Source organism: Lissotriton vulgaris, chromosome 3_1 (genome assembly GCF_964263255.1).
Source record: "Lissotriton vulgaris chromosome 3_1, aLisVul1.2, whole genome shotgun sequence".
NCBI classification, from domain to species: domain Eukaryota; kingdom Metazoa; phylum Chordata; class Amphibia; order Caudata; family Salamandridae; genus Lissotriton; species Lissotriton vulgaris.
The window spans coordinates 404,778,871-404,804,993 of record NC_141689.1 but is presented as its reverse complement, the minus strand read 5'-3'; the positions used below and the strand labels follow the sequence as shown (position 1 = coordinate 404,804,993).

The window sequence follows — 26,123 nt, the reverse complement described above, 5'->3', positions numbered from 1 at the left end:
GATGTGTCGTAATGGTAGCGCGGGGTAACATCCACGTCGTAAAGGATGTTCCCCCCGGAGAGAGAGCCGGTGCCTGCCAGGAGCTGCGCATGTGAGCGCCTGCAGTCCAACTTTGCAAATCTGGTCCAAGATCACACTGTACTGCTGTCCGGGTTCATACTGTTAGAGTGGGTTAGCTGGGAACTTAGCCTAACAGGCCCTGAAAGATATGCCACCTTTGGTTTTTGTAAACCTACTTCAACACTCAGGGGCTTATTTACAAGCCCTTTGCACTGCTGGTATGTCACTTCTTCCCACAATAAAAGTGATGCACCAGCGGCACAAGGGGCTTGTAAATAATCCCCTAAGTGACTAAACCTTATTGACTGAGTTCAAGAAGGAGAAACCCCATAAACAGGGCCTATTAGTGGGGAATAACGGAACACCTGTTACATGGGAATGTGGGTGCAAGGAGGGTGGCCCGATAACTACTAGGGTGACTACGTCAAGGGGCAACAATGGTATTGTTTAATGAATGCCATTTACCTTTCCATGTATAGAATTAGAATGAAAATACTTCTTTTATACAAAATAAGTATTTAACTGAACATTGATGTATTATGTGCGCTGCATGCACATTGAGTTATTAGTGTTCACTGATCTGTATCTACTCTTCCTCCTGAGGAAGTCTTGACTGCTCGCTCTATGTTACCTAACTGAAAGTCAGGTGCACAAGAGGGTGCTTGACCCATTAGAGCTGGACCTATAGTAGGAGGGTCGCCGGAACATCAGGAGTAAAAGGCCTCAACCACCTTGATTGGGCCCAATAACCCCTGCTGCTCCTGTGGCCCTCTGAACTGGGTTCTGACAGTGGTAATGGTGGTGGTAATTATGGTTTTGATAATTGTGCTGGTAAAGTTGTGATAATGGTGGTAGTAATGGTGCTGTAAGAGTGTTGCTGATATTGAGGTGGTCATGTTAGTAAAAACTGTGTTAGTTGTAATATTGATGGTAATAATGTTGGTTGTAAAGGTAATGGTGGCAATATCACTCCCATAACTCATAAATGTGGAGGCCTTAAATGCCCACTGCTTTGGGTTTACAACCAACTCCCAAACACTGGATTTGTTTTCAAGCCTTTCATGATATTCGCAAACAATGGGATAGATTTTTTGTACAGGAAAAAAAAGTGCAAGTAGATCTATGGGTCGAGCAGTCACACAACCCATTATTTAAATCTCTCTCTCTGGTTCAAAATGTCTTGTAGGTAATATTTTTTGCTCTGTCCGTCTCCTGCCTGTATTTCATCTGACGTTTGATAGTGAAGTATGCCCTCATGACTAATTTTCAATCGAAATAGCCAGCAAGTGTATTTCATGAAAATTCTCATAATTTCACATAATTTTAGCAATCCTTATTACAGTTTCTTTTCTTCCTACAGATGAGTTTATAATGGTGAGTTACAGGGGATGGGTGTGCTGGATGTTTCTGACAGCACTGATGCAAAGTAAAGAAAAAGGTTGCTTGCCTGTAACAATTTTTTTGCTTAATGAATCTGGTTAAGATTCACTTGCAGTGCATTATTGTTGGGCGAAAATTGTCCTTTTTTCTTTTTTGTGGGTGCCAACGAGCATGTGTGTAGTACCATCCCCCATGATGTCAGATGTAAGTCTAAAGTGTCTCAGTGTGTGGTTACCCTCTCTAGATTCTTTTTATCCTTTTTTTTGGTGACTTGTACTGAGGACCCAATATTGATCAACCAATCAATCACTAAAGTTGTAGAATGCTTCTTGTCACCCGTGAGGGTTTCCAGGCACTGGCAGGATCCAGTTGATTAGCCGAAAACTCAGGTCTTCAAGGACTTTCAAAACTCTGGATGAGATGGGGAGGTCTGTAGATGAAAGGATAGCTTGTTCATTGTCTTCGATGCTAGGTATGAGAAGGAGCGACCTCCACAACTGCTATGTTGGATGCGGTGGGATAGGTCTTAGAAAAAGGGATGCAGAGTAGAAGTGCCAGGTGGGATGATGGAAGTTCAGGCGGTGAGTCAAGTAGGCAGGTTTGCAGTAGTGTAGATACTTATATGCATGGGTCAGGAGCTTGAACTGGCATATTTTCTGTACAGGGAGCTAGTGGAGTTCCGTGAGGTAGGGGATGATGTTCGTTTGTCTAGGAAGGTCCCAGATGAGTCTGGCTGGGGCATTCTGTATGGTCTATAGTAATCAGAGTAGGTGAGCTGCAATCTCTGCGTAGAGAGAATTGCAATAGTCCAGTTGTCTGGAGATAATGGCCTGGGTGATGATGCTTCTTGAGCTTTTGGGTAGCCATTTGAATATCTTATGAAGCAGTCGGAGGAAGAAGAAGCAGGAGGAGGAGCCGGAGTTGACCTGAGTTGTCATGGTTAGCTTGCTGTCTAGAATGATGCCTAGATTTCTAGCATGGTCACTGGGGGTAGGAGTAGGTCCGAGTTTTGAGGACCACCAAAATGCATCCTATGCTTTTGTTTCAGAAAATCAGTACCTCTGTCTTGTCCATGTTGAGCTTTATGCAGTTGTCCTTCATCCAGTTAGCAACCTCTGTCATCCAGTTGTAGAAGCTGGATGAGTTGTGTGTCATCGGCGTAGTATATAATGTTGAGTCTGAGGGTTTTTGCGATGCTGGCCAGTGGTGCCATTTAAGTGTTGAATAGGGTGTGGCTGAGCAAGGATCATTGGGATACTCCATGGATGATTTCTTAAGGTTCAGAGATGAATGGGGGACATATCTGTCATAAACGTATTCATCTTAATTGAGTTTAGAAAAAGTGCAGTCTTGTGAGGAGGTGTACTCATTTATAGTGTAACGCAGCACAGCAACCAAAATTGCTGTATTGTGTTGCACTAGGAGGTACTAAGGGGGATATGTACAAGGAAGTGGAGGAGAGAGGCATTAACCTCCTGGCTGAACGCCTCTCTCCTCCACTTCTGAAAACGCAAGGTTGCCCCATATTTACAAGAATGTGGTGCAGCCTTGCGTTTCCCCCTGCGATGATGGTAAGTTTAGCAACTCAGCGCCAATGCGGGCATCCTTGCACCAGAAAGCAAGGCTGTATGTGTGGGGGACAGGATTGTTTATGTGTAGGAAGGTATCCCTTCCTGCACGTAAACAATCCTAGAAATGCCATTCTGTCATTTCCATGCGTGCTGCTTAATGCAGCACACATGAAAGTGACAAAATGGCATAAAAAAAAACTTGGTTTATGCACAGGAAAGGACACATGGCAAAAGCAAAAAGGAGGAGAAATAATGCAATTCTCCTATTTCGCCAATTTAAGACCAGGTTTTACCTGCCTTCCTCCCTTAGGCATTTATAGAATAGTCTCTGTTTTAAAAAATCTCTCAAGACCTCATTCTTTGCCCCCAGGTCCAAGTAAGTATCTATTGTTAGTAGATGCTTGTTTCTGGTCCAGGGATGACCTGGCCGGGCAGTTGGGGCTGGATCTCTCCCCTTTAGGAACAGAGTCAAGACTGATTTGCATATGGCTGAGTCCAAACTGGGGTGGCATAGTGAGCAAAAGAATGATGGATAAAACCAAGGTCTGTGACCGGGGGTGAGTGGTTGAAAAGTTTCAGCACTCAGTCCATCATCTTGTTGTATTTGCTATGTTCGCCGTGTATGGCCAAGGGTATGCCCAGAAGTGGGTCCCTTGCTTACTGTGCCACTGGATTCAAGCTAGCCTGGCTAATGAAGGGTGATACCCCGAAACCAGTCCCAGGATGCTTGTTTCTGGTCCAGGGAGGACCCACCTGGCAGTTCTGGCTGGACTGTTCCCATGAGGAACAGGGAGGGCCAAGATTGATTTGCATATGGCTGGGTCCAAGCTGGGGTGGCATAGTATGCAAAAGAACAATAGATTAAACCCAGATCTGTGACTGGGGGTGAGTGGTTGAAAAGTTTTCAGCACTCAGTCGATCATCTTGTTGTGTTTGCTATATTGCACCCTGTGTGTGTGCAGTTTTAAACGGCCACTGCCACCTGGCAAAGTAAACCCAACCTTCTTTTTTTAATACATATAAGTCACCCTTTGGGTAGGCGCTGGACAGCCCATATGGCAGGGTGCAATGTATTTAAAAAGTAGGAAATGTATGTTTAAAGTTTCAATGTCCTAGTAGTGAAAAACTCTTAAATTTGTTTTTCACTACTGCAAGGCCTACCTTTCCTATAGGATATCATTGGACTTATCTTATTACCCATTTCATAAGTGTAATTTCTAAATAGGACCAGGTAACCAATTCATGTTTGGTGTCTTTAGAATTGTAATGAAAAATCCTAAAAATGGTTGTAGGAAAGTGCCCCTTTTTGACATGGACACCCCCACTTTTTTACCCGGTATTTGATGTGATTTCAAGTGGAAGTGCACTGGGTTCCCAGTGCCACATCTGGATTTATCAATAAATGCACACAAATGGCACCTCAGAGGTGTCCTCTGAAAAACCTACCAGCTACTGGTGTGCTGACTGAATGGTCTTTGCCTGCCTGCCACCAGAGAAGAGTAATGACCTTAAAAGGTGAGGGTCGCTGCTCTCAGAAGGTCAGAAACAAAGCGTGCTCGGGCAGAGGGTAGTTACACCCCGTCCCACAGGATAACCTGCAGATTAGCCTTCCAAGGTAGGAGAGCTTCAAAAATCTGAAAACCTTTGGTATGCAAATCTGGTTTCTCTTACAGGAGAAGAGGCCGACCACCACTGTCCAGAGCCCCTTGGCACTTGGATAGGCAGGAAAATTAGCTAGTCAGATAGGCGATGTCCACCCTCAGGCTAGTGCCACCACTAAGGTCAGCTACCTGAAGTGGAGGTGACTTTTCAAAGTTAACCATCTTGGTGGTGGCAAACTTAGGAATTCTGGGACAGGATTATACCCACTTTCCCCAGGAAGTGGTAATATAGGGGTCATAGTGACCACAAGGATAGGTATCCCATCGGCTACTACGCTACACTCCTTTAATGCCCCAAAATGTTGTATTTAGGGGGGTCCCTGGCACCAGAGAAGCTGATCCTGCAGACCTATGACGAAGGAGGACACTGAAGAGCCTCGAAAGCAAAGTCTGAAGAAGAGCAACTCACTTGGCACCAGCCCTGCTGGCCTGTCTGCTTTTCTCTGTTGAATTGCACCAAAGTCCTCTCGTCCTGCAGGCTGTCATGCCTAAAAGCATGGGAGGGCTGCCTGCCTTCAACGAAGACCCAGGGACTCCCGTGAAGCAGCAGAGCTGCTCTCCTGCAACCTGAAGGAACTCAAAGAAGAACCGTGAGGACTCCGGAACAGCCAAAACCTGATGTCGGCTAGCACCGCTGCACCCAAACCCCCCAGCCTGAGTTGAAGTGATGATGTCAATGTGGTCCCCAAGCCCTCAAGTAACAGAGGCCCCCTCAATGGCGAAAGCTCCTGGAGGAAAAAAATGAACCCTCTGTATCCGGCCGCCTGGCCTGAGGAGAAGAGGACCATAAGTGACCCCACGTCCCCTAGCATCACAAGACTTGAGTCCTCTGGTGTGTTCAGCCCGACTGACCTCCCAGTCCAAACCTTCAGCCTCTTTTTGCAAAGACCGATCTCCATAGACTAACATTGGGCATCTGAGGCTGTACTGCACCACTGCACCTGGCCGCCCTAGTGCCGCTGAAGGTGACCACCTGCTGCTGCCTTGGACCGTGCCCATGCTCACCTTAAGTCCAGGAGATTAGTCTTGTAAGTTGCTGTACTGTAGCTAAATTCCGTACTTGTTTTTCCTCCCATGGAATAAAATTGCAGCTTCTGAAAAATGCACTATTGTCTTTTTAAACATAAAAACATTTCTATTGCAAAATGTACTTACCTGATCGTATTAATTCTTGTGCCTAAATATATATAAAGATACGTGTTATTCTTACAAATTGGTGTGGATCTTGTTCTTGTGTTGTGCGCATCATTTATTGACTTTTGTGTGTATTTGAAAATGTCTAACACTCTTCGCTGATAAGCCTACGGCTACTTGAGCACACTACCCCCTAGAAGAGCACGTGGGGATTGCTAGACAAGCCCATGTCCACTTGTAAGGGAATAATTGGACTCTTTACATGATATCCCTCTTTTTTGGAATATCATATAACGAGCCAGCTTCTTAAAATGATGAAGTCGGATTTTAAATTACAATTTCGAAATTGTAACTTTTAGAAAATTGGCATTTTCTTTCCTTAGCCATTTGTGCCTGCAGCCGGTCTCTGGGTCACATGACTCGAGTGACAGTTGGGCTTTGTGTATTTCTCCTAGACAGCCACACACAATGGGGAGCTTTGGTGTGACAGGATAGGCCATCACTGGCAAGATGGGCAGAAGGAGCTGGGCCCAGCCCCACTTAAACTTGAATAGGAAGTGTGCTGTCTCCACACAAAGGGCTGCATACCCCCTGTAGTAAGTCTGCAGCCAGGGCTAGGAAGGCAGGGCACCCATTACTTCAAAGGTATGAATCTAGAAGCTTCTTCCCACTTCAAAAGCACAACTAGGTATAAATACTGGACGTCAGACATCAACTCTTCATTACACTTCTAGACCTGTGGGCTCTGCAAGGAAAAAGGACTGCTGTGCTGCTGAAAGGACTGCTTCTCTGCAGGACTGCTGCTCCGAAGGAACTGCTGCAGTGTTGTGCTGACCTGCTGCCTGTTGCCTTCATGCAAGGGCGAGAGGAAAACTTGACCTGCAACTTCACCATTGATCCCAGGACACCAGAGTGACTCCAAGGGCTAGTCTGCTGGCTTCCTGATCTGAGCCTCAGGGACATTAAAGGCTCCACAACATTCTGCACCAGCCCCTGGACCCAGCTGCAGTGGGTTCTTGAGCCCCAGGTGGGGCTCCCCGGGTACTGACCCTTAGTGTGGCTCAGGGAGCTGTATTCAGGCTTTAGGGCTCTTTGCAACTGCACATGGGTCAGTTCGCACCGAGACCTGCCTGCTCGCATTGCAAATCAATGTGAAACTCCAGCGGACAACTCTTTGCGCTACAGCATCAACCGCTTGCAGCAGACCACCGCATCGATGCTCTAGAAATGCCCTGCCCGCAACACCTGGCCTCCTCTTCGTGCTACACTGACAGCCTCCCACGTCACTCTTGCTGTCCTTCACAGCCCCCTCCATCACGAACAGGACTCTTAGGGGCCTATTAGGATCTCAGTCGGATCTCCACCACCCGCATGGCGGTGGGATCCCGAGATCTGTCCCCGCCGGCCACCCATTTCCCCCCGCCATATTACTATGGTGGGGGGACCACGTGGACGTAAAGACTGTCTGACGCTTTTCGGCACAGTCAACAAGTTGGCTGGGCGGAAAAGAGTTTAATATGGTGGCGGTGTCTGTTAGACACCACCAGCCATATTACTATGGGGGCGGAAACACAATGCCGCCACGGAAAGGCATGCTGTAATTGCTTATGGGGGCCCATTGCGGGCCCCCAGGAACTCTGGGGTGGTGGGGGTGCACATGGGGGTACCTATGATACCCCCTGCACTCACATGCACAACATGGCAGGCACAGCGCGGTGCCTGCCATGTTTTGCATGGAAGTGCACAACATGCCTTCCTGGCATTGAGGCGGGCGGTACTGCCCGCCACAATGTCAGAGATGCTGTATGCGCCCCCTACTGTGGTGGGCGCATCCTAATGGCCCCCACTAATCCCCCGCCTTCATGGTGGGCGGTCCCATTTCATGATGGGATTTGTCCGCCCGCCATCCTAATGACCCCCTTAGTGCAGATTTGAGGATGTAAACTTCAGCAGACCTAACGTGGTGGCTGTTGCCGACCTTCGCGCGACCGCAGTCAGCCTGAATGTGTGACTTTGACCTGGCCCAGCACAAGCAGATGTTCCTAATTGGTGCTTTGTGCTTTTATTTTACTGAATTTTTCTAACTTATTGTGGGATCCTTTTGTTATTTTTTTTGTTTTTGCATTTTTTGTTTTTTTTAAATTTTGTATTATTATTTTTCAACAGTGATTCAGTGTCCAATCAGAAGAAGATTACTTAATTACAACTACCCCCTCCCACTCCCCACCCCTGAATACCTGTAAAACCATTAATATAGGCGCAAGACACAACAAGAAGAAAACAGAAAAGAAGGAAAAAAGGAAAAGACAAAGAGACGAGAAGAACAAAAAAAAAAGAATTTTTCTTTTTTTTTTCTCTTCTCCCTCCCTTCTTCCTCCCCTTCCCTTTATAAGGTATCGCTAACTATCTCCCCCTGGTCATGTTGCCCTTGTTGCCCAATCCAGGTAAAGAATTTCCCCCAAACCTCAGAGCCTATCTTCCTTTTTCTTCTTCCTCTCTTGATGTATACTGCCTTTTCAAAGTGGAATGTAGCAACCAGCCTGGCCAGCTATTGTGGGAAAGAGGGGGAGCCAGTGTCTAACCAGCTGGATTAAACACAAATCCTCCACATTGCCATTGCTATGAAAACCAGCCCTTGCTCCTTAATTCTGAGTGAATCAGATTGGGTCCCCAAAAGAATGGTCGTAGGGTTTAACAAAATTGTTTGGTTAAGTATTTCACTAAGTAGATTTTGTATTTTAAGCAAGGTTGGGGCTAGTTTTGGGCAGGTTGCGAAAATGTGTATTGAGTCTGCCCCTACTTTGGAGCACCGCGAGCATAGTGTTCCTTTCCCGGATCCCCACTTGATAATTTTACTTGGTGTCATGTAAAGAAAGAAAATTGTTTTAAAGTGTTGTGCTTGTAATTTGGCGGAAATTAAGATCTGTTGTGATAGAAGCCGAGAATTATAAAAAAAAGCTCTGGGGCGAATCAAGTTTGACGCGCCATTTTGTAGCGATGGATTCTAGATCATCTGGGGTTTGCCTGTTAAGCATTTGGTAAATACCTCCAATACGAGGGGTGGAGATATTGCGTAGAGCATGTAGTAGCTCAACTTCGGCGAACTCTGTAGTCCCGCCCCCTTTCCTGGCTAGGTAACCACGAATAGACAGATATTTAAATAGGTCTTGACTTTTTAGTTTAAATTTAGAATGTAGATTTGTGAAAGATTCACCCCCCCCCGGTTGTAATCAGGTCCCCAAATTTTACAATTCCGGCCCTGTGCCATTCAGAGAGGTAAGAAGGACTAAAAATAGCTGTTAAGTTGTTTTTATTAACAATGGGAGAGTAGAAGTTAAATCTGCCAATTCCAAATATTCTCCGGATATGGCGGAATACTTTAAATAAATTCATTAGTGTCTTAAATTTTACCCGGTTGTAGTACCCATATGTTGTTTCACAAAGTAGGCAGCCCCAATGTTGATCCCCTAGTAATAGCCGGAAGGGTGAAGGTAGGGATGGCCCGATTGTTGAGCCACAAGTAGGTTCTTTTACTAATACTGAGCTATATTGTAGACCTGCTGTCCATAGTATAAAGTGATATTAGGAAAGGACCAGCCCCCTCTTTCTTTTGGGAGTGTGAGCTGTTTCAGTGCTCCTCTTGGCTGGGCATAGGCCCAGATGAATTGAGTGAAGATCTGCTGGAATTGGAGAAGGCTTTTCTTACTAAATTCAAGGGGTATACTACGAAAGAAATGGAGTAACTTTGGAAAATATGTCATTTTGATGACATTGAATCTGCCCACTAGCGTTAAGTGCAGGTTGTCAATTGCTTTTAGAGTCTTCTTGGTCTGAACGGCAAGGGGAGCCAGGTTGTCTGTGACTATTTCCTCCAGTTTGGGTGAGATAAACACCCCCAGGTATTTAGCCTTGGGTACCACCCTGTCGTCAGATCAAGTAATTTTGTTATTTACTAAAATCTGTGTCTTGTTTTTATTGAGGGCATAGCCAGATATCCTCCCAAATTTCTGGGCCTCACCTTCCAGCACAAGTATGGTGTTGGCAGGGTCTGGAGAAGTGATGGCCAGGTCATCGGCGTAGGCCAGGATTTTACAGCTGCTATAAAAGTATGTTACTGGGGTGATATTGTCATTTTTCTCTATCTGTTTAATAAAGGGATCCAGATAAAGGGCAAACAGTAGAGGCGAGCAGGGACAGCCCTGCCTGGTGCCCCAAGAGATGTTAAAGGGGTCGGTGAGATGTCCATTTATGGCAACACTGGCTGTTGGTTTAGAATAAAGTGCCTGTGTTGCCAGCATGAGCTTGTCCCCGAACCCCATTCTGCACATTACCCCCCATAGGAAACGCCAGGAGACCCGATCAAAGGCCTTTTCGGTGTCGAGTAATGTAAGCCACATCGGGTCTCCAGCAGCTTGCGCAGCATCGAACAAGGTGATAACTCTCCTGACATGTTCCGTGGTCCCTTTTTTGGGTATGAAACCATGCTGCCACTCCGAGACAAGAGATTCTACTACTCGGGAGATTCTGGAGGCTAACACCTTGGAGAATATTTTAGAGTCACAGTTAATGAGGGTTATGGGTCTGTAAGAACTCATATCCAAAGGGGACTTCTCTTTTTTTAGGAAGATCTAAATTCTGGCTCTGGACCAAGAGGCCGGAGGGGAAGTCCCGTTGAATATAGGTGTTATTACCTCAGTGAATATGGTTTTAATTTGATGAGCAAAGACTTTAAAGAATTCAACGGGAATTCCATCAGGGCCTGATGCCTTCCCATTCGGAAGGCTAGTGTGGGCGTCCAGAATTTCCTCCCACGTGGGAGTTAGATCTAGAAGCTTACTATCTTCTGGGCTAAGTTGCCTTAGTTCGATCTCGCTGAGATAGTTAGAGAGTTCCCTATCTAGGACGTCCCCCGTAGAGTAGTTTTCTTCCTGTATAATTTGGCATAATACTCCTGGAATCCCTTCCGAATAAGACTAGGGTCAGTGACTTCAGAGCCGGAGGGAAGTCTGATTGAGTGGATTTCGCTGTTAGTAACCTGTTGTCTTGTCCTAACAGCTAGATGATGGTCAATGTTATCACTACATTCATAGTTATTTTCTCTCGCTGCTGCCCACTTTGCCGGGATTTTTTCCATGAAGATAGCTCCTATTTCAGCTTTGGCCAAGACTGCTTCTTGTTGGATAGATTGGCAGTCTAGTCCTGCATGGATAGCTGGAGTTAGCTTAATTTCTATGTTCCTTAGTTTTTCTTGTAGATCCCTGATTAGAGTTTTTCCCCTTTGTTCTTCTGAATAGAGAACCTTAGGGTCTCACCTCTAATCCCTGCCTTTAATGTGTGCCAGACTATCATTTGAGAAGCAGATCCAATATTTATCTCCAAGAAGTCTTGAATCCATCCCTGCATATGGGTTACGTAACTGCTATTGTACAGTAGGGCTTTTTCAAAACTCCACTTGGTAGCCTCTTTAGGTTGTCTAAGCCCCTTAAAGGTGATGATGAGAGGGTTATAATCAGCTAAAAAACGAGGTGTGATATCAATTGTGTAGTTATTGCCAAGTTAGGCAGAGATAAAAAAAGTAGTCTAGTCTGACTAGGACTTGGTGTGGGGCAGAGTAGAAAGTGTAGCCGGGTTGTGAAGGGTTTTTACTCGCCCAGCTGTCTATTAGTCCATGAGTCTGAATAATATTTATTAAGGCCTGAAAGACTAGGGGTTTCCTACCTTTATATCTCCATGTTGTACTAGTAGTCCAGTCACAAGGTAAATGTATATTAAAATCCCTGCAAAACACTATGGGAGTGGGCCAATGCACTAACTCGTCGGAGACTTGGTTAAGAGCCCCAGGGTCATTGGCATTGCTCCCGTATATTGAGCGGTATACAACGTTTACAACGAAGTTTTTACCACGCACTACCACCACAACGCAGGCATTACCACGCATACCATTACAACGCATTGCACTGGGGGGCGCTCTAGAATAGGGAATAAGTATAATTTTATATCCAACACCTTCCCTAGTGTCCACGGGGACTGGAGTTGGAATATAAAATTATACTTACCACTATCCAGCACCTCTAAGCGCTATGCGTTGTAACGGTATGCGTTGTAAATACCGCGTTGTAATGGTATGCGTGGTAAAAGTATGCGTTGTAACGTCATACATCCATATTGAGCAGAGGGTAATAGAGGAGTTGTTGGGGAGTTGAATCTGGGTAATGACCCACCTCCCTAGTGGATCAGATTTAGTCCGTGAGTTGCTAGTGACAAATCTTCTGTCGGCTAGAACACCCACTCCCTCTGTTTTAGCCCCCTGCGTGGTTGCGCCCACTACTTTGAACCCAAGGGTATTTAGTAGATGTTTTTGTGACTGTTCTACGTGGGTTTCTTGCAGGCATATAAGATTCCCCCCAAGTGTTCGTAGACCCATAGCCACTTTCTGCCTTTTAGGGGCATCATTTAATCCGCATACATTAGCTGAAACAATTCATAATGAATCCAGCCTAGCCATCTAAGCGGTATGAAGGTAAGAGCCTGTTAGAAATCAGTGAGGTTGTTTTTAAAGATATAATCGATTTATCAAAAGAGTGTCGTGAGTGTTTTGCGCCCAGGTGTACTATCTGAGTGTTTTCCCACCCCTCTCCCCCGCACCCCCTCCACCCTCCCCACCCACCCCCTTACGTGAGCAATCAGGCAAAGCCTGAATGATGGAGGTCATACATGAGCCTCGGCTGCCGGTCACGCCAGCCAACAACATAAATGATTTTAATCCTAAAATCGGCTACTAATCCAACCCTGTGCTGTGCGAAAATTAAGTACTGCATGTTTAGATATGAGTGTATGAGTGCATGATTTTTTCCCGTTCTTGCCCTCTCTCCCCCCCCTTTCTGCCAGGGCTAGCCCCTGCTTGTGTGCCTCCCCGAACATGTAGAGAAGATTGTAAGTATAGGAGAGATTAAATTTTGCTCCCCCCTGGTTGGAGGAATTAGTTGTCAATAGGTTGCAAAAGTTGCAGGAAGAGGGAGAAGAGAGCAGCAGCACCCCTTTTATTTCCCTGTCCCTTTTCCCCAGTCTTTAGCTTTGTGTCCCTTCTTAAGCTTTACTTCTTCCAGGTATTCTCTGGCTTTGATCTCGGATAGGAAAACCTTGGTAGTGCCATGCAGCATAACCTTCAGCCTTGCCAGGTTCATGAGGTATACCTCAGCGCCTAGCTGCTGGAAGGGGGAATCAGCTGTCGTAGGTGCCACCTTCGCTTCACAGTCTGGTGGCAAAAGTCTGGTTTGGCGAAAAAGGTAATTCCGTTGGCCCCTTTTTTAGAATTGGGGCGAGCTTGATCATACATCAACTGTCTTAGAAGGAAGTTGCCAAAGTACACACGGAACACACGAGGCTGCCCTTCAGTTGGATTTCCGTTGTTATATTGCTGTTTCAAAAAAAAGGGGAAGCGATGAGCTCGCTGCACTTCACGGTTTCAATCCCAGCCTGGATGTTCCGGAAAAGAGTCTTGTAGTAACTTGGCTATGAATTGTCTGGGATCTTCCCCCTCCTTCTCTTCCGGGATACAAAGCAGGCGGAGGTTGTTCCTGCGTTGTCGGTTTTCTTGTTCTTCCATTTTGACCATAAGAGCTGTAAGGCAAGCAGAGTTGGTTTCAATCAGTTGTTTAGCAGCTACTGCTTTGGTTTCCAAATGCTCCGTCCTAGCCTCAACCATTCCCATCTGGTCGCTGATGTCTGTGCAGGTTTTATTTAGTCTTCTAAGCCCGCCCTGTAATTTTTTTGCTGCGTTCTTAGCAGTCCGATTTTCTGCTCTAAGTTCCTCTTGGAAGTCTTTGATAGAGGTGAGTATAGCCGCCAATGAGGGTTCCATTGTCTCGGTTGTTTTGCTTTGTGGTTTTCTCGGGCTGTGCCACTGTGGTTGAATAGGTTCGTCTTCCTCCAGATGGTAAGACATCTGAGAGTCCGAGTAGTCCCGTTTGAGTTGGCTTCGCCGCTTAGTCTTATTTCTTGATTTTTTGGGGCGTACGACTGTCTCAGGGTTAATGTGGGAGGCCTCGCTGCTCTCCTCGCTGGCACTGTTGGTGTTGTCCTCTTCTTCTGTCCCCCCATCCGCAGAAGAGCTCGGGGTGCTGTCAGATACAGAATAGAAGTCTTCATGACCAATTTCTGGGATCCAGGGAATTGGGGTTCTGGATGGGACTTCCAGGTTTTGAATAGCGGTTTCTGTCCATGTTGGTTGTGCCCTGGCGTTAAGACTCTCTGAGGGTGCCTAGGCCCAACCGCTGGTGATTCCTTCCATTGATTCCGGCCGTCCTGGTGCAGTGAGTGGAGTAAATGGCAGGGTGTCCGGTAGTATAGGGAGTTCGGAAGCGTCCGGAGGCCCCTTAATCGCGATGATATGGTCATGACTTTCAGTAGGGGTGGGTGCGGAGAGAGTGGACTCTGGCGGCCCGCTAGGGGACGGGAGGGGGTGTTAGAAATGTCTGTGTTGTTAGTGGTGGGTTGAGCCCCTTCAGTGACGGCACTATCCTGCTGTGGAAGAGCATCGGGTGGTGTAGAAGAGGGTGGTTTCCCTGTGCTACTCTTGGTGTTGGCAGCCTGATTTTTAGCTACCAGAAAAATCTTGGCAGGGAGGGGCTGTGTAGAGCCAGAGTGTTTGCAGTCTTTACTGGGAGCCCCTGCCCCTGTTTTCCCAAAGTTAGTTTTTTTCACCCCACTGACCTGCTCAGCTTTAGTCTTCCTGGATCTGTCCGCTGTCGAGGGGTCTCTCCCTGGAATGGGCATCTTCTGTTTGAGCCCTTTCTTGGCCCCACGTGCATTCATCCTTAAATCGCCGAAATTAGCTCCCTAATTGAGGGTCTGAGCGCGAAGGTCAGCGCTGCAGCGGCCAGAAACAAAGAGCTCAGATCCCAGCGGTGCCTCTCAACGCTTCCGTCAGCTGTCTCCCTTTCGCACACGCAAGCCGCGTGAGAGGAAAAAAGTTCAGCCTCTGGGACAAGTGCAGCGAAAAAGTTTAGGGCATATATCAGTTGCTTAAACTCCTCTGGGCATATCCGGGAAGTACGCCGTGCAGTCCTGCACCTCATGATGTGTCCCGCGGCGTCCTCTATATTCTTGTGGACGCTGGTTGCCTGTGCCTGTGAGCTGAAAGACCAGGCATCGCCGATGTGCGCGCAGGGCGGCTAGCCGATCATCGCGTCGTCCAGAGACTGGCGTGAGCAACCGAGCAGCACAGGACTCACGCTGACTCCATCTTGCTCAGTGGGATCCTTTTTGGGTGGTGCTTGTCACTTTATTATTGTTTGAAGTGTTGCACAAATACTTTACACCCTCTAAGTTAAGGCTGACTGCTCTGTGCTAAGCTAGCAGAGAGTTGAGCACAGGTTATTTTAGGGTTGGCTTTTGGCTCACCCTGACATGGATTTTAGTTGCTGCTTGACCAGGGCTCACACCCCAGTTAAAAAGCAAACCAATTACTCATAATGATTAGGGTCGGTGCTTCCCAAACCTTTTAGCACCAAACCTTATTTTTAGAACGGCAAACTTTCGCAAAACACCTAGCTTTAATGGACATGAGGCAGGTGATTTTATTTTAATGTAAGTAAAGCATCGTGTGGTAGCACACTGTCATGTACTAACATGACATTTTCCATTGAAATGGCCATTAACTGCACAAACATACAGTTCTACTGTTAAATATATACTTCACACAAATGATAATGTGTGGAAATTGGGTTCTAGTGAATATATATTACTTGTGCATCACCAAGTGATATGTCTTGATTTCTTTTGATCCTTATGAAATCTTTGTTTCCTTCATACTTCCGAATTACACAAAATGTACTTCATTTTTGCTTTCCTAACTGCTGAAAGTGCACTGTTCATTTACAAGTATTTATATTTTTTTGTGTTGGTAAAAGATGACATATACAGCCGGCAAGAATGTCACATAATTCACTTTACTTTCACTGACTGCAAAGAGAGAAGAGTTTGTAAACGCCAATCGCCATGTTAAAGAAACAGTAATTTGTCAGAAGACATATCCTGCCGTATGATCGCTGTCTTTTGACTTTAAAGCTCAGCAAATGTGAACAGATAAATGCTGAATTTAAAGGCATCTTGATGTATTGCTTTGACTTTTGCGGCCCACCTAAAATCAGCTCACAGCGCACCAGTGGTTCGATACCCACAGTTTGGGAAACGACGATTTGGGTCATTTACGTTTTACATATCAAAAGAGTACAATAGTGGCTGTCGTTGTGGACACAAATGTTTCTTAAAAAGTATGTTTGAGTATCCTTGCTGTAATAATAGCCTCATCAAAAGATCTGAGCCTGTGGAACATGCTTACCTCCCTTTGCTGGTTCTCGCTGCTCAGGACCAATGACGTGTTTTCACTTTTAAGATGAGCATTTACAAGAACATTCAGAGAATGAAGACCTGCCTAGCAAACAAAAAAACACAGTTACATTTTTTTCTAGGAAGGAAATTCAGAAAGCGTTCAGAACATATAGGCATTTGTGAATGGAGCCATTTATAACTGTACATGACATTCGGTGATTTGGTCTAGTACATTTATGGTCGTTTATTTAGACATTTTGAAACATAGATTCTGAGAATGGGTAAAGACCATCAGACACAGTAAGCATGTCTATTTCAGTAACTCACTGTCATCAGCTTCAGATTACAACATACTATTGTTATTCATTGTCCCAGAGTTCTAATTCTGTTTGGATGTTTGCCTCTACATACTCCACTTTCTGCTTTTCTATAAGTAATCCAGAGGCTACCCGATTTATACCACGACCTCTAGTCTTAAAAGTATATTTGTAATGAAAAAAGATTTTAAATGTTGTTTATAGCTTCCTTATGAAGCCTCTATCATGAGTAACCAGATAGTCGTCATGACGTCACAACTAGTCGTTAAGTAAAGTACCTTACAAGTGTTGTGACAGCACCTGTGGCATGCATTCATGTATCTTATGTTCCTTTGCCTCACTCGATCTCTGAAGACCCAAGCTCTATTGTGCAGTTGAGGTTGGTGGTCTCACCTAACTTCACCTGCCTCACCACAAATCCAAGGGAGCTGGGAATATGCTTGCAGCATTGTGCCTACAACAACGCAACCCCCTTATTCCCTGTTAGCATGGGACTCCGCAAGCCAGAGTTTAGCGGTAAATGAAGCTGCACTGCCAAGTGGCTCTCACAGAGCTGCTGTCAGTGTGGGATCGCTCTGTTCTTAATGTGAGTGTGGAGAGCATGGCTTTGGACCGGGTGGAGGTGTGATGGTAAAAGTAGTGAAGGTGAGTGGAAGGAGGCCAGCTAATTATTTTTCAATTTGGGTGGACGGGGAAGCTTTGTAGAGGGTGGTGGGGTGGGTGGCAGGAAGCCAGCAATTATTGTTGTGTAGATGGGCGTAGGGGGGTGGGATTATTCTGCGGGTGGTGTGGGTGAGTGGCAGGAGGTCAGGTACTTTTTTAAAAAAATAGTTTAGGATTTTAGAATGGCTGTGGAGAATGATAGGAGGTAAGGTATTTATTTATTTTTATGTGGGAGAGGGTGGGAATCTCCAGAGCGGTGCAGGAGCATGACAGAAAGCAAGGTTTTCATAAATCCTTTTGTACATGCTATATATGACTCCGGAATTACTCCTCTGTTTCTGCGTATACGTTGGAAGCAGGGATGGTTGATTTCTGGTAGCATACACAACATACAATTATAGATGAGTAAAATGTGAATAACGGTATGTTTTTGACTTGGGGGGGGGGCGGAGGAGTGGGGGTCTGAGTAACATCACAGACCACTTGAGGTTTGCCCTGCTTGTCTATTTGATGCCACTTGAGCCCTCAGTGAAAAACATCCCGTTATTCACAGTTATCTATCTGCAAATCTATATGCTGTGTGTAGCTCTCACCCAGCCCCACCGTCGTGAATACCAGTTCTAAATCTGGCTATTCACTGCCATGACGTAGCAACAGTGGGTAACAAAACTTATTTTATGCCATAAAAGAATTCCAGGCTGCTCTGACAGGACTCTCAGATTCTGAAAGGGCAGCTCTGGCTCTCTGCTGGTGTAAGGCAGAGAGCACAGCTTTGGGAGGGGAAGGAAGGCATACAAGATGGTGGGATGGGTGGCAGGAGGACAGGTGTTTAGTTATCTTTGGGACAGGACTGGAAAGGAATGAAAGGCATGTGAGGCATGGCTCCCTATTAAAAATCTGCCTCAGTTAAAAAGCAGGGGCAGGTTTGGTTTAGAGGGCCATGCATAACAAATAATTATAAATGGTTTAACTGTGGAAATAGATGTTTTTCACTTCTGAAGCTTCTGAGTGACATCCTAGATAACCCAAGCTTCGCTCTAGTTGTCAGTTTGCTGTCACTCCCAACCCCTGAGTAGAAAACTTCCCATCATTCACTGTTCGACATCTATAACTCTAGATATCCTACAGGAGCTGTTGCTCCTCCCTCGCCCCTCCCCCCTCCCCACCCACTTATGACAGATGCTTTTGCGCGCAGCGTTCACGCGCAGCGGTCGCGCCGAAGGTGCGCCAAAGGTAAGCCCGTCTACGCCCGTCTGCGCCTGGACCGCGCCCAGCGCCAGACCCCTTGGCCCCCGTACCACCCACCCCACCCGCATTACATACGACGCCTCCACCCTCTCAGCCCTAAACCCCGGTCGACTTCCCAACTGCGCCCAAGCCGCTCCTGGACACACCCATGGACCCTTCACATGCAACTCCTGCAAGTATGACGGCACCAAGACCAACTCCTCATCCACTAACACCAAACAGAGATCTGACACCAACCACCTAAAATGCATCCTGCTCAACGCGCGCTCGGTCACCAGACACGCCATCGACCTTTGAAATCTACTAGACACCATCTCTCCCGACGTCGCCTTCCTAACAGAAACATGGATGAACGCCTCCTCAGCCCCAGACATCACCATTGCCATCCCGGAAGGCTACAAGATCATCCGAAAAGACCGCACCCACCAAACTGGAGGAGTCATCGCTATCGTCCATAAGAACTCCATCCGCATCTCAACCAGCTCAGACGTCAACCTCGCTAGCGCCGAACACCTTCACTTCCAGATCCACACCGACCCCAAGACCACACTCAGAGGCACCCTCCTCTACAGGCCACCAGGACCCCATGCACAATTCAGTGAAGACATCACTGACTTTATCACCCCACACGCCCTCCCCTCCGAGGACTACATTCTATTGGGAGACCTCAATTTTCACCTGGAAAAGAACAACGACAACAACACCACCACTCTTCTGGACAATCTCGCCAACCTCGGACTCAAACAACTTGTCAATACCCCCACTCACTACGCAGGTCACACACTCGACCCTATCTTCACCTCCAGCAAACATATCTCCTTCAGTCACACCACAGTTCTCCATTGGACGGACCACAGCTGCGTTCACTTTATCTACAAAAAGACCACAACCCACAACCATCCTCAACCTACTCTGCGAAGAAACTGGAACAAAATCACCATCGACCAGATCTCCTCATCGCTTCTTCAAAACCCCCCGGCCCACTCTTCGAACCCCAACCAAGCAGCCATTAACCTCACTCAATGGCTAACCAACAGCGCTGACAACCTAGCACCTTTGAAAAAACGTCAAATCAAACTAGGCAGCAAAAACGCCCCCTGGTTCAACGATGATCTTAAGAAATCCAAGAAACTCTGTTGCTCCCTTGAGAAGGCCTGGAAAAAAGACCCAAATACCAGCACCAGGGACGCCTTCAAAAACGCCACCCGCATACACCACCAACTTATCCGGACCGCCAAGAAAGCCGCATTCAAAGACCGACTAGACAACAACGCCCACAACAGCAAGGAATTATTCAACATCGTCAAAGAGTTTACCAACCCCACTGCCAACTCCAACGACATCACTCCCTCTCAAACCCTTTGCGACTCCCTAGCTTCGTTCTTCCACGACAAAATCGCAGACATCCACAACAGCTTCGACAACCTACCCGGAGACCAACCCACCCAACCTTCTGCCGTACCTTCACCCCCCTTGAACATCCTTAATGACTGGAACCCAATCTCCACCGAGGACACCATCCGCCTGATGAACTCCATCCACTCAGGATCCCCCACAGACCCATGCCCTCACCACTTCTTCAACAAAGCAGATTTCATCATAGCACCACACCTCCGAGACGTTATCAACTGCTCCCTCAACTCCGCCACCTTCCCGGAAAGCTGGAAACACGCCGAACTCAGCGCCCTTCTGAAAAAACCCACAGCTGACCCCACTGAACTCAAAAACTACCGCCCCATCTTGCTCCTTCCATTCCCGGCCAAAGTCATCGAAAAAGCTGTCAACAACCAGCTTGCCGCCTTCCTCGAAACCAACAAATCCCTCGACTCCTCTCAATCCGGCTTCCGAGCCAAACACAGTACTGAGACCGCACTCATCGCAGCAATAGACGACATTCGAACTCTACTGGACAATGGAGACACAGTCGCCCTCATCCTCCTCGACCTCTCCGCAGCCTTCGACACAGTCTGTCATAGCACCCTGTTACAACGCCTCAAAAACATCGGAATCCAAGGAAAAGCACTGGAATGGATCACCTCGTTCCTTGCCGGAAGAACTCAAAGTGCCCGCCTCCCTCCATTCAAGTCAGAGGCCACTGAAGTCATTTGCGGCGTGCCACAAGGATCTTCACTCAGCCCCACCCTCTTCAACGTATACATGAGCCCCCTCGCGGCCATCGCACGCCAACACAACCTCAACATCATCTCCTACGCTGATGACACTCAACTGATCCTCTCACTCACCAAAGACCCTAACACCGCCAAAACCAACCTACATGAAGGAATGAAAGAAGTTGCCGATTGGATGAAGCACAGCCGACTGAAACTGAATTCAGACAAAACAGAAGTCCTTATCTCAGGTACCTCCCCCTCCGCCTGGGACGACTCTTGGTGGCCAGAGGCCCTTGGAAAAGCACCCATCCCGACGGACCAAGCACGGAACCTGGGCGTCATCCTGGACTCCTCACTCTCGATGACCAGACAAGTCAACGCAGTTTCATCATCTTGCTTCAACATTCTTCGCATGCTCAAAAAAACATTTCGCTGGATCCCCACCGAAACTAGAAAAACGGTCACCCACGCACTGGTTACAAGCCGCCTGGACTACGGAAACACCCTATACGCCGGTACCACCGCAAAACTTCAGAAAAAACTCCAACGCATCCAGAACGCATCAGCCAGACTCATACTAGACATCCCGCGTAAAGACCACATTTCTGATCACCTGAAAAACCTCCACTGGCTCCCCGTCAATAAGAGGATAACATTCCGCCTCCTAACCCACGCACACAAATGCCTCAACACACGACTTTCCTTCTACACCCCCTCCCGCCAGCTACGCTCTTCCAACCAAGCCCTTGCCGCTGTACCTCGCATCATCAAAACCACCATGGGAGGAAGATCCTTCTCCTACCTGGCGGCTAAAACCTGGAACTCACTTCCCATTCACCTTCGCCTCACTCAGAACCACCTAGCATTCAGAAAGCAACTTAAAACCTGGATATTCGACAAGTAATTCCCCACCCTTCTTCAAGCGCCTTGAGACCCTCTGGGTATGTAGCGCGCTATATAAATTATTTGACTTGACTTGACTTGAAACAAAACCAGACCTACTCTTCTGCATTTGCTGCTTGAGTTATGATCTCAAAGCATTGTTTATCTTCTTCGAAGGTAAAGCTTAATTTGTAAAATAATAATCTCAAGGCCCAACGCTTTGTTCAGAAGACTCTGCCTGGTTATATCAGAAATATTGGTGCTGAATACCAAGGCTGTGTAGTCTTCATTTCATCTCATACCTCTTTAACCTTTCACCATACACCTTCTGCCTTTCTATCTCACAGGTTGCTTTTAGCCGCTGCTTTCTCCTTCTACCTTTATTGTTCCGTCTTCCTCTTCCTCCTTCATCCCCTCTTTTGTATTTTTCTTTCTCTTGCTCTGTATCAAAGATTGTTGAGGAAATAAAGGTGCCACACCACAAAGATGAGTGCAGCTGGGCCCACCTGCAACCACCAGCCCAAATTAAGCTTGTAGGAAGATTTGATAGTCCTTTCATGTTTGTTACCTTTAAGATATCAACTACCAGCCTGTAATGTTCTCTAATATTTATGTGCTCTGGTACATAACTGGTCCTGCGCTGCTTTGGGTGAAGACTTCCAAAGCAACCCTGAAGGTGAACTATCTCAAAACCATGCTTTATTACACAGTAGTCTAGTTTTCATCCATCTGACATAAGAAGTCAGCAAATTAACAAAAGGTGCTGTATCATGATATCTAATCTATTTCTGCTCTTTATAGTTCTTACAATTACCTATTCTGCTGCCTTAAAGCCAGCTACAGAGATACAGATCCCTCTGTCTCTACAATGTTTACCCATTTTTCTAAAGAATGAACTGGATTTCCGTAAAGTCTGTGGCAGAGAGAGTTCTCAACTTATTTTATCATCCAGGCCCCATATTTTAACCTGTTGCACTTGATTGCAAGGCCTGTGTAAATGTAAATGTAAATGTGTATAGGCATTTATATAGCGCACTACTTACCCGGAGGGTCCCAAGGCGCTTCGACCGCTGTGAAACCCTTCCTGTCTTCCCTGAGAGATGGTCCCTTAATGGGTATCTTCAGGGTGAGACCAGGCATCCCCGGCGGTCTGGTGGGGCCGTTAGTGAAGATGAGGCAAGCTAATGCCCAGAGTTGCCGAGTGTGATCGCTGATCAGAGTGGGCACCGAGGCGAGAGAATTATCGAGTCCGCTGACCCTGGTCCAGAAACCTGCCGCGCCGGGATTCGAACCCTGGTCCCGGGCCGTCCTCTGCTCTCGGGTCTGCCGCCTCTAACCAGTGAGCCACACTACTCCACGCTGTGTAAGTACAAGAGGTTTGAAATGTCTGGAAATTCATTCCTACCTCTCATCCGTTAACTTTCCTCCATGTCATTCAGTCAAAAATCTGAATACATTGCCAACCTAAACACATTGGCTGACTGTAATGCGGCATTTACTATACAAATGAACAGCCATTTATAGCATAAATTACACTGTGATTACAACGGAGGGACGTGCTGCTGATGGATAGAGAATCAGTAAACGTGCTGTGAGCTCCCGCCATGCAATCATCTCCAAGGGCATGGTTTTACCATAGACAATGTGGAAGGGGGAACGGAGTCTATGCAGTGTGTGCAGCCATGGTAGTTCATCACCTGAGCCCCACCTCTCCACAACAGTCCAGTACTTACTTATTTCCATATAGATGCTCTCCAGTTCCATTAGGCGAGCAAAGCCATACCAACATGGCTGTAGCCTAAGTCAGTGAATAGAGGAAGCAAACTGTAAGTAGTAGATCTAGTGTTGGAAGGAAGAAACTGTGTAACAAATACTCTACTTCACCAGAGTCGCTGGAAATGCAAAGTACAGGTCTGACTGGCAATCTGACTTGCTTTTCATGCACTTCCCCTTCCACTCTGCATTAAATGTCATCTTCTGACGGAGCTCATTTGGATCTTTGCCACAAATTTCCACTCTGGACAAGTGTTTGATAAAACCAAGGTTTCGAGTACAGCCATTTTGATGGCATCATTTGATTGTTAACCGCATAACTCACGTCACAGGGTTCAAGTCTGTCTACTTACCACTAATGTCAGATATTATCAGGGGAGGGTCACCGGGAACTTTGAAATTTTTCTTCTGGGTATCTAAGCATCCATTTAGAACTCTGGAAGGGTGAGAGTCCCAGAAGGCATACCGCAGCTGTGTTGAGACGGGGAAAACTCAGAAGGCTTACATGACCGCCATGAACACACAGAAAGGCTTTAATGCCAGAGAATGGATAGGGTGGAATTAAAAGACGCTTCTGTGACATAGTGGCGTCCAATAGTCATAGAATTACTAAACCATCAAAGTACTCTGCAGGAAGATGGGGAAAAACACACCCAGGAGATGTTCACCAGAAGAGGCAGGTTTTACACCACTCGAAAGAAAGTTTTCATGTTGTCATTAAAGCATTTTTGTACTTCATTGTGTGATAATAGTATGTCAGCAATACACTTTTTTCAGGACATAAACTAATGGAGATGAAAAATCTAATACATTCTTAATTGCCTATCTAACTTCCATCATTTTAGAAACATTGCAGACAGTATGTTTTTTCAGTAATATATACAATATTGTCCTCTTCTTACTCTGATAAAAGTTGGCTTCCATAGTCTAAATGACACGTTCACTTGGGTGATGTCAGCTGGATCCACAGAACAGGAAAACGACGCACAACTGTAGTCAACACTGCAGCCCTGTTTTAATTGTTGTAGGGTAGAAAAATAAGATATAAATAGATAGATTTAGTATCACAGTCAAGTAAAATAAACTCATTTACTATTTGATAAAGCTAAGAGAAGCAGGCAATCTTTCACCTAAAGGAAAGAAAGGAAAATGAAAATGATAATCAATCCAATGCCATGACACATCTTGTGCCAATATCAAAACTGAAAACATTATTGTCGAATCCATGAAATACGATCCAGCCCTGCATATGTAGTGGCGGCCAGCACGGATCTGGGGTGGTGAGTCAGGGGGGTGAGGCGGCGAGGGGGTAAGGAGATATGATTGTAAAAAAAAGAAAAATTCACTTACCTCCTCACGCTCTGTCCTGTACCGTCTCTTCTCCGCCAAACAGGAAGCAGCCAGGCTCCCCTGCAACGCAGTGCTGTGATTGGCTCCTCTAAACCAATCACAACGCTGCTATGCAGAGGTGTGATTGGTCTGAGCACCACGGTTTGGTGCTCAGACGGGAACTGGGGGCCTGGGCATGTTCTCCATGTATGCAAAAGTGGCTTAGTAGGTCTTCCCTGCGGGAGTGAGGCCAATTCTCTAAAAAACTTGTTTTCTGCTTTTACAATGACATCAACACTGCCAAAGCCCCAACGTTCGGCACCATATAGTGCCGAACCTACGGCCCTGGCAGCATAGATCTCAAGGGCAGGAGCAATTGGCCTAGATTTTGAGGCACGATGTTCTCTTCCTATCACACCCACAACTCGCTTGTGATTCAGAGCCATTTTATCAATGTGTGGTCGCCAACTTAAGTTATCAGAGATTCTGATTCCCAGGTAATCAAATGTTTTGACGCACTCTAAGGATACCCCATCAAGTGTAAGGGTGAACCCAGCCGACTTGCTAGGATTAAAATAGAGAAGCTTTGTCTTAGAGGTATTAATTACTAAGCCCCTCAAATGGCAAAAAAAAAGGAACCTGTCTAACAATTTCTGCAGTCTGACAGGGGTTTTGTATATTAGTAAAGTGTCGTCCGCAAAGAGTAGGGCAGGCACTTTATCACCTGCCAGAGCAGGGGCATCAGCATTTATTTCCAATAAAAAGGAAGCCACCCCATTCACAAAAATCAAGAAAAGGGTGGGCGCCATAACGCATCCCTGACGGACGCCTCTATTGACAGGGATTTTATATGTTTTCTGTTCCTGTGTGCCCCACCTAATGCGGGCATAACTATCCTCATTCATGCAGACCAAAAGGATTAAAATAGATTGGGGGAACCCCATCCCCTTTAAGACCGACCATAGGCGGTCTCGGGGGACCAGGTCAAAGGCAGTTTTCAGGTCAATATAAGCGAGATAAAGACTGCCCTTGCCAATGGTCACCACTTTCAAGTGCAAAAGGGCCAGCCTAAAGGCCTGATCAACCGTGCTTGTGCATGCCCTAAACCCTGCCTGGAATTGCGACAGGATATTGTTCTCCCCGGCCCAAGAGAGATTTTTCTCCAGTAGGACCCTGCCAACATCCTTTTGACCAGCATTTATAAGGCTGATGGGACGATAGCTGTCAGGATTCCCCCATGGGGCCCCTCTTATAGATGGGAATTACTTCCGCCCCCTTCCATAAGTCGGGGATGGGGGCCCCTTTCAGGAGAGTGTCAATCAAAAGTACAAAATATGCGCCCCATTTTCCGGGATTTGCTCGAAATAAATCACCTGGTAGGCCATCTTGGCCAGGGGCTTTCGCTGGGACGATCTTATTTATGGCAGCCTCTACCTTGCTTTTCACTATGGGATCAAAGGGTGCAGGGGAAAAAAAGGTTGGGGGGCAACATGGGAGCCCTCTTCCCTCAAAACCCTCATCTCTAGCATAGAGTTTTTTAAAATCGTCATGCCACTCCCTGTCGGTAATATGGTTCGAAATCTGATCAGGGTCCTATCCATTGGATCTCCTAACCAGGCCTCAAAAGAGCTCACCATTCTTAGACAGACTGGCAGCCTTTAA

The 26,123-nt window shown here is 46.5% G+C and overlaps 1 protein-coding gene across 1 annotated transcript in view; it reads right to left on the bottom strand.

Moving 5' to 3' along the window:
* Window positions 1–26,123, bottom strand: part of ITGA1 (integrin subunit alpha 1) — an 813,868-nt gene that overhangs the window by 23,703 nt on the left and 764,042 nt on the right. Inside the window, exons 27-28 of the mRNA XM_086960618.1 lie at window positions 24,035–24,142; window positions 16,149–16,241 (exon numbers count right to left, since the gene is read on the bottom strand). Coding sequence (XP_086816744.1) covers window positions 16,149–16,241; window positions 24,035–24,142 — 201 coding nt within the window. The remainder of the gene's footprint in view (window positions 1–16,148; window positions 16,242–24,034; window positions 24,143–26,123) is intronic.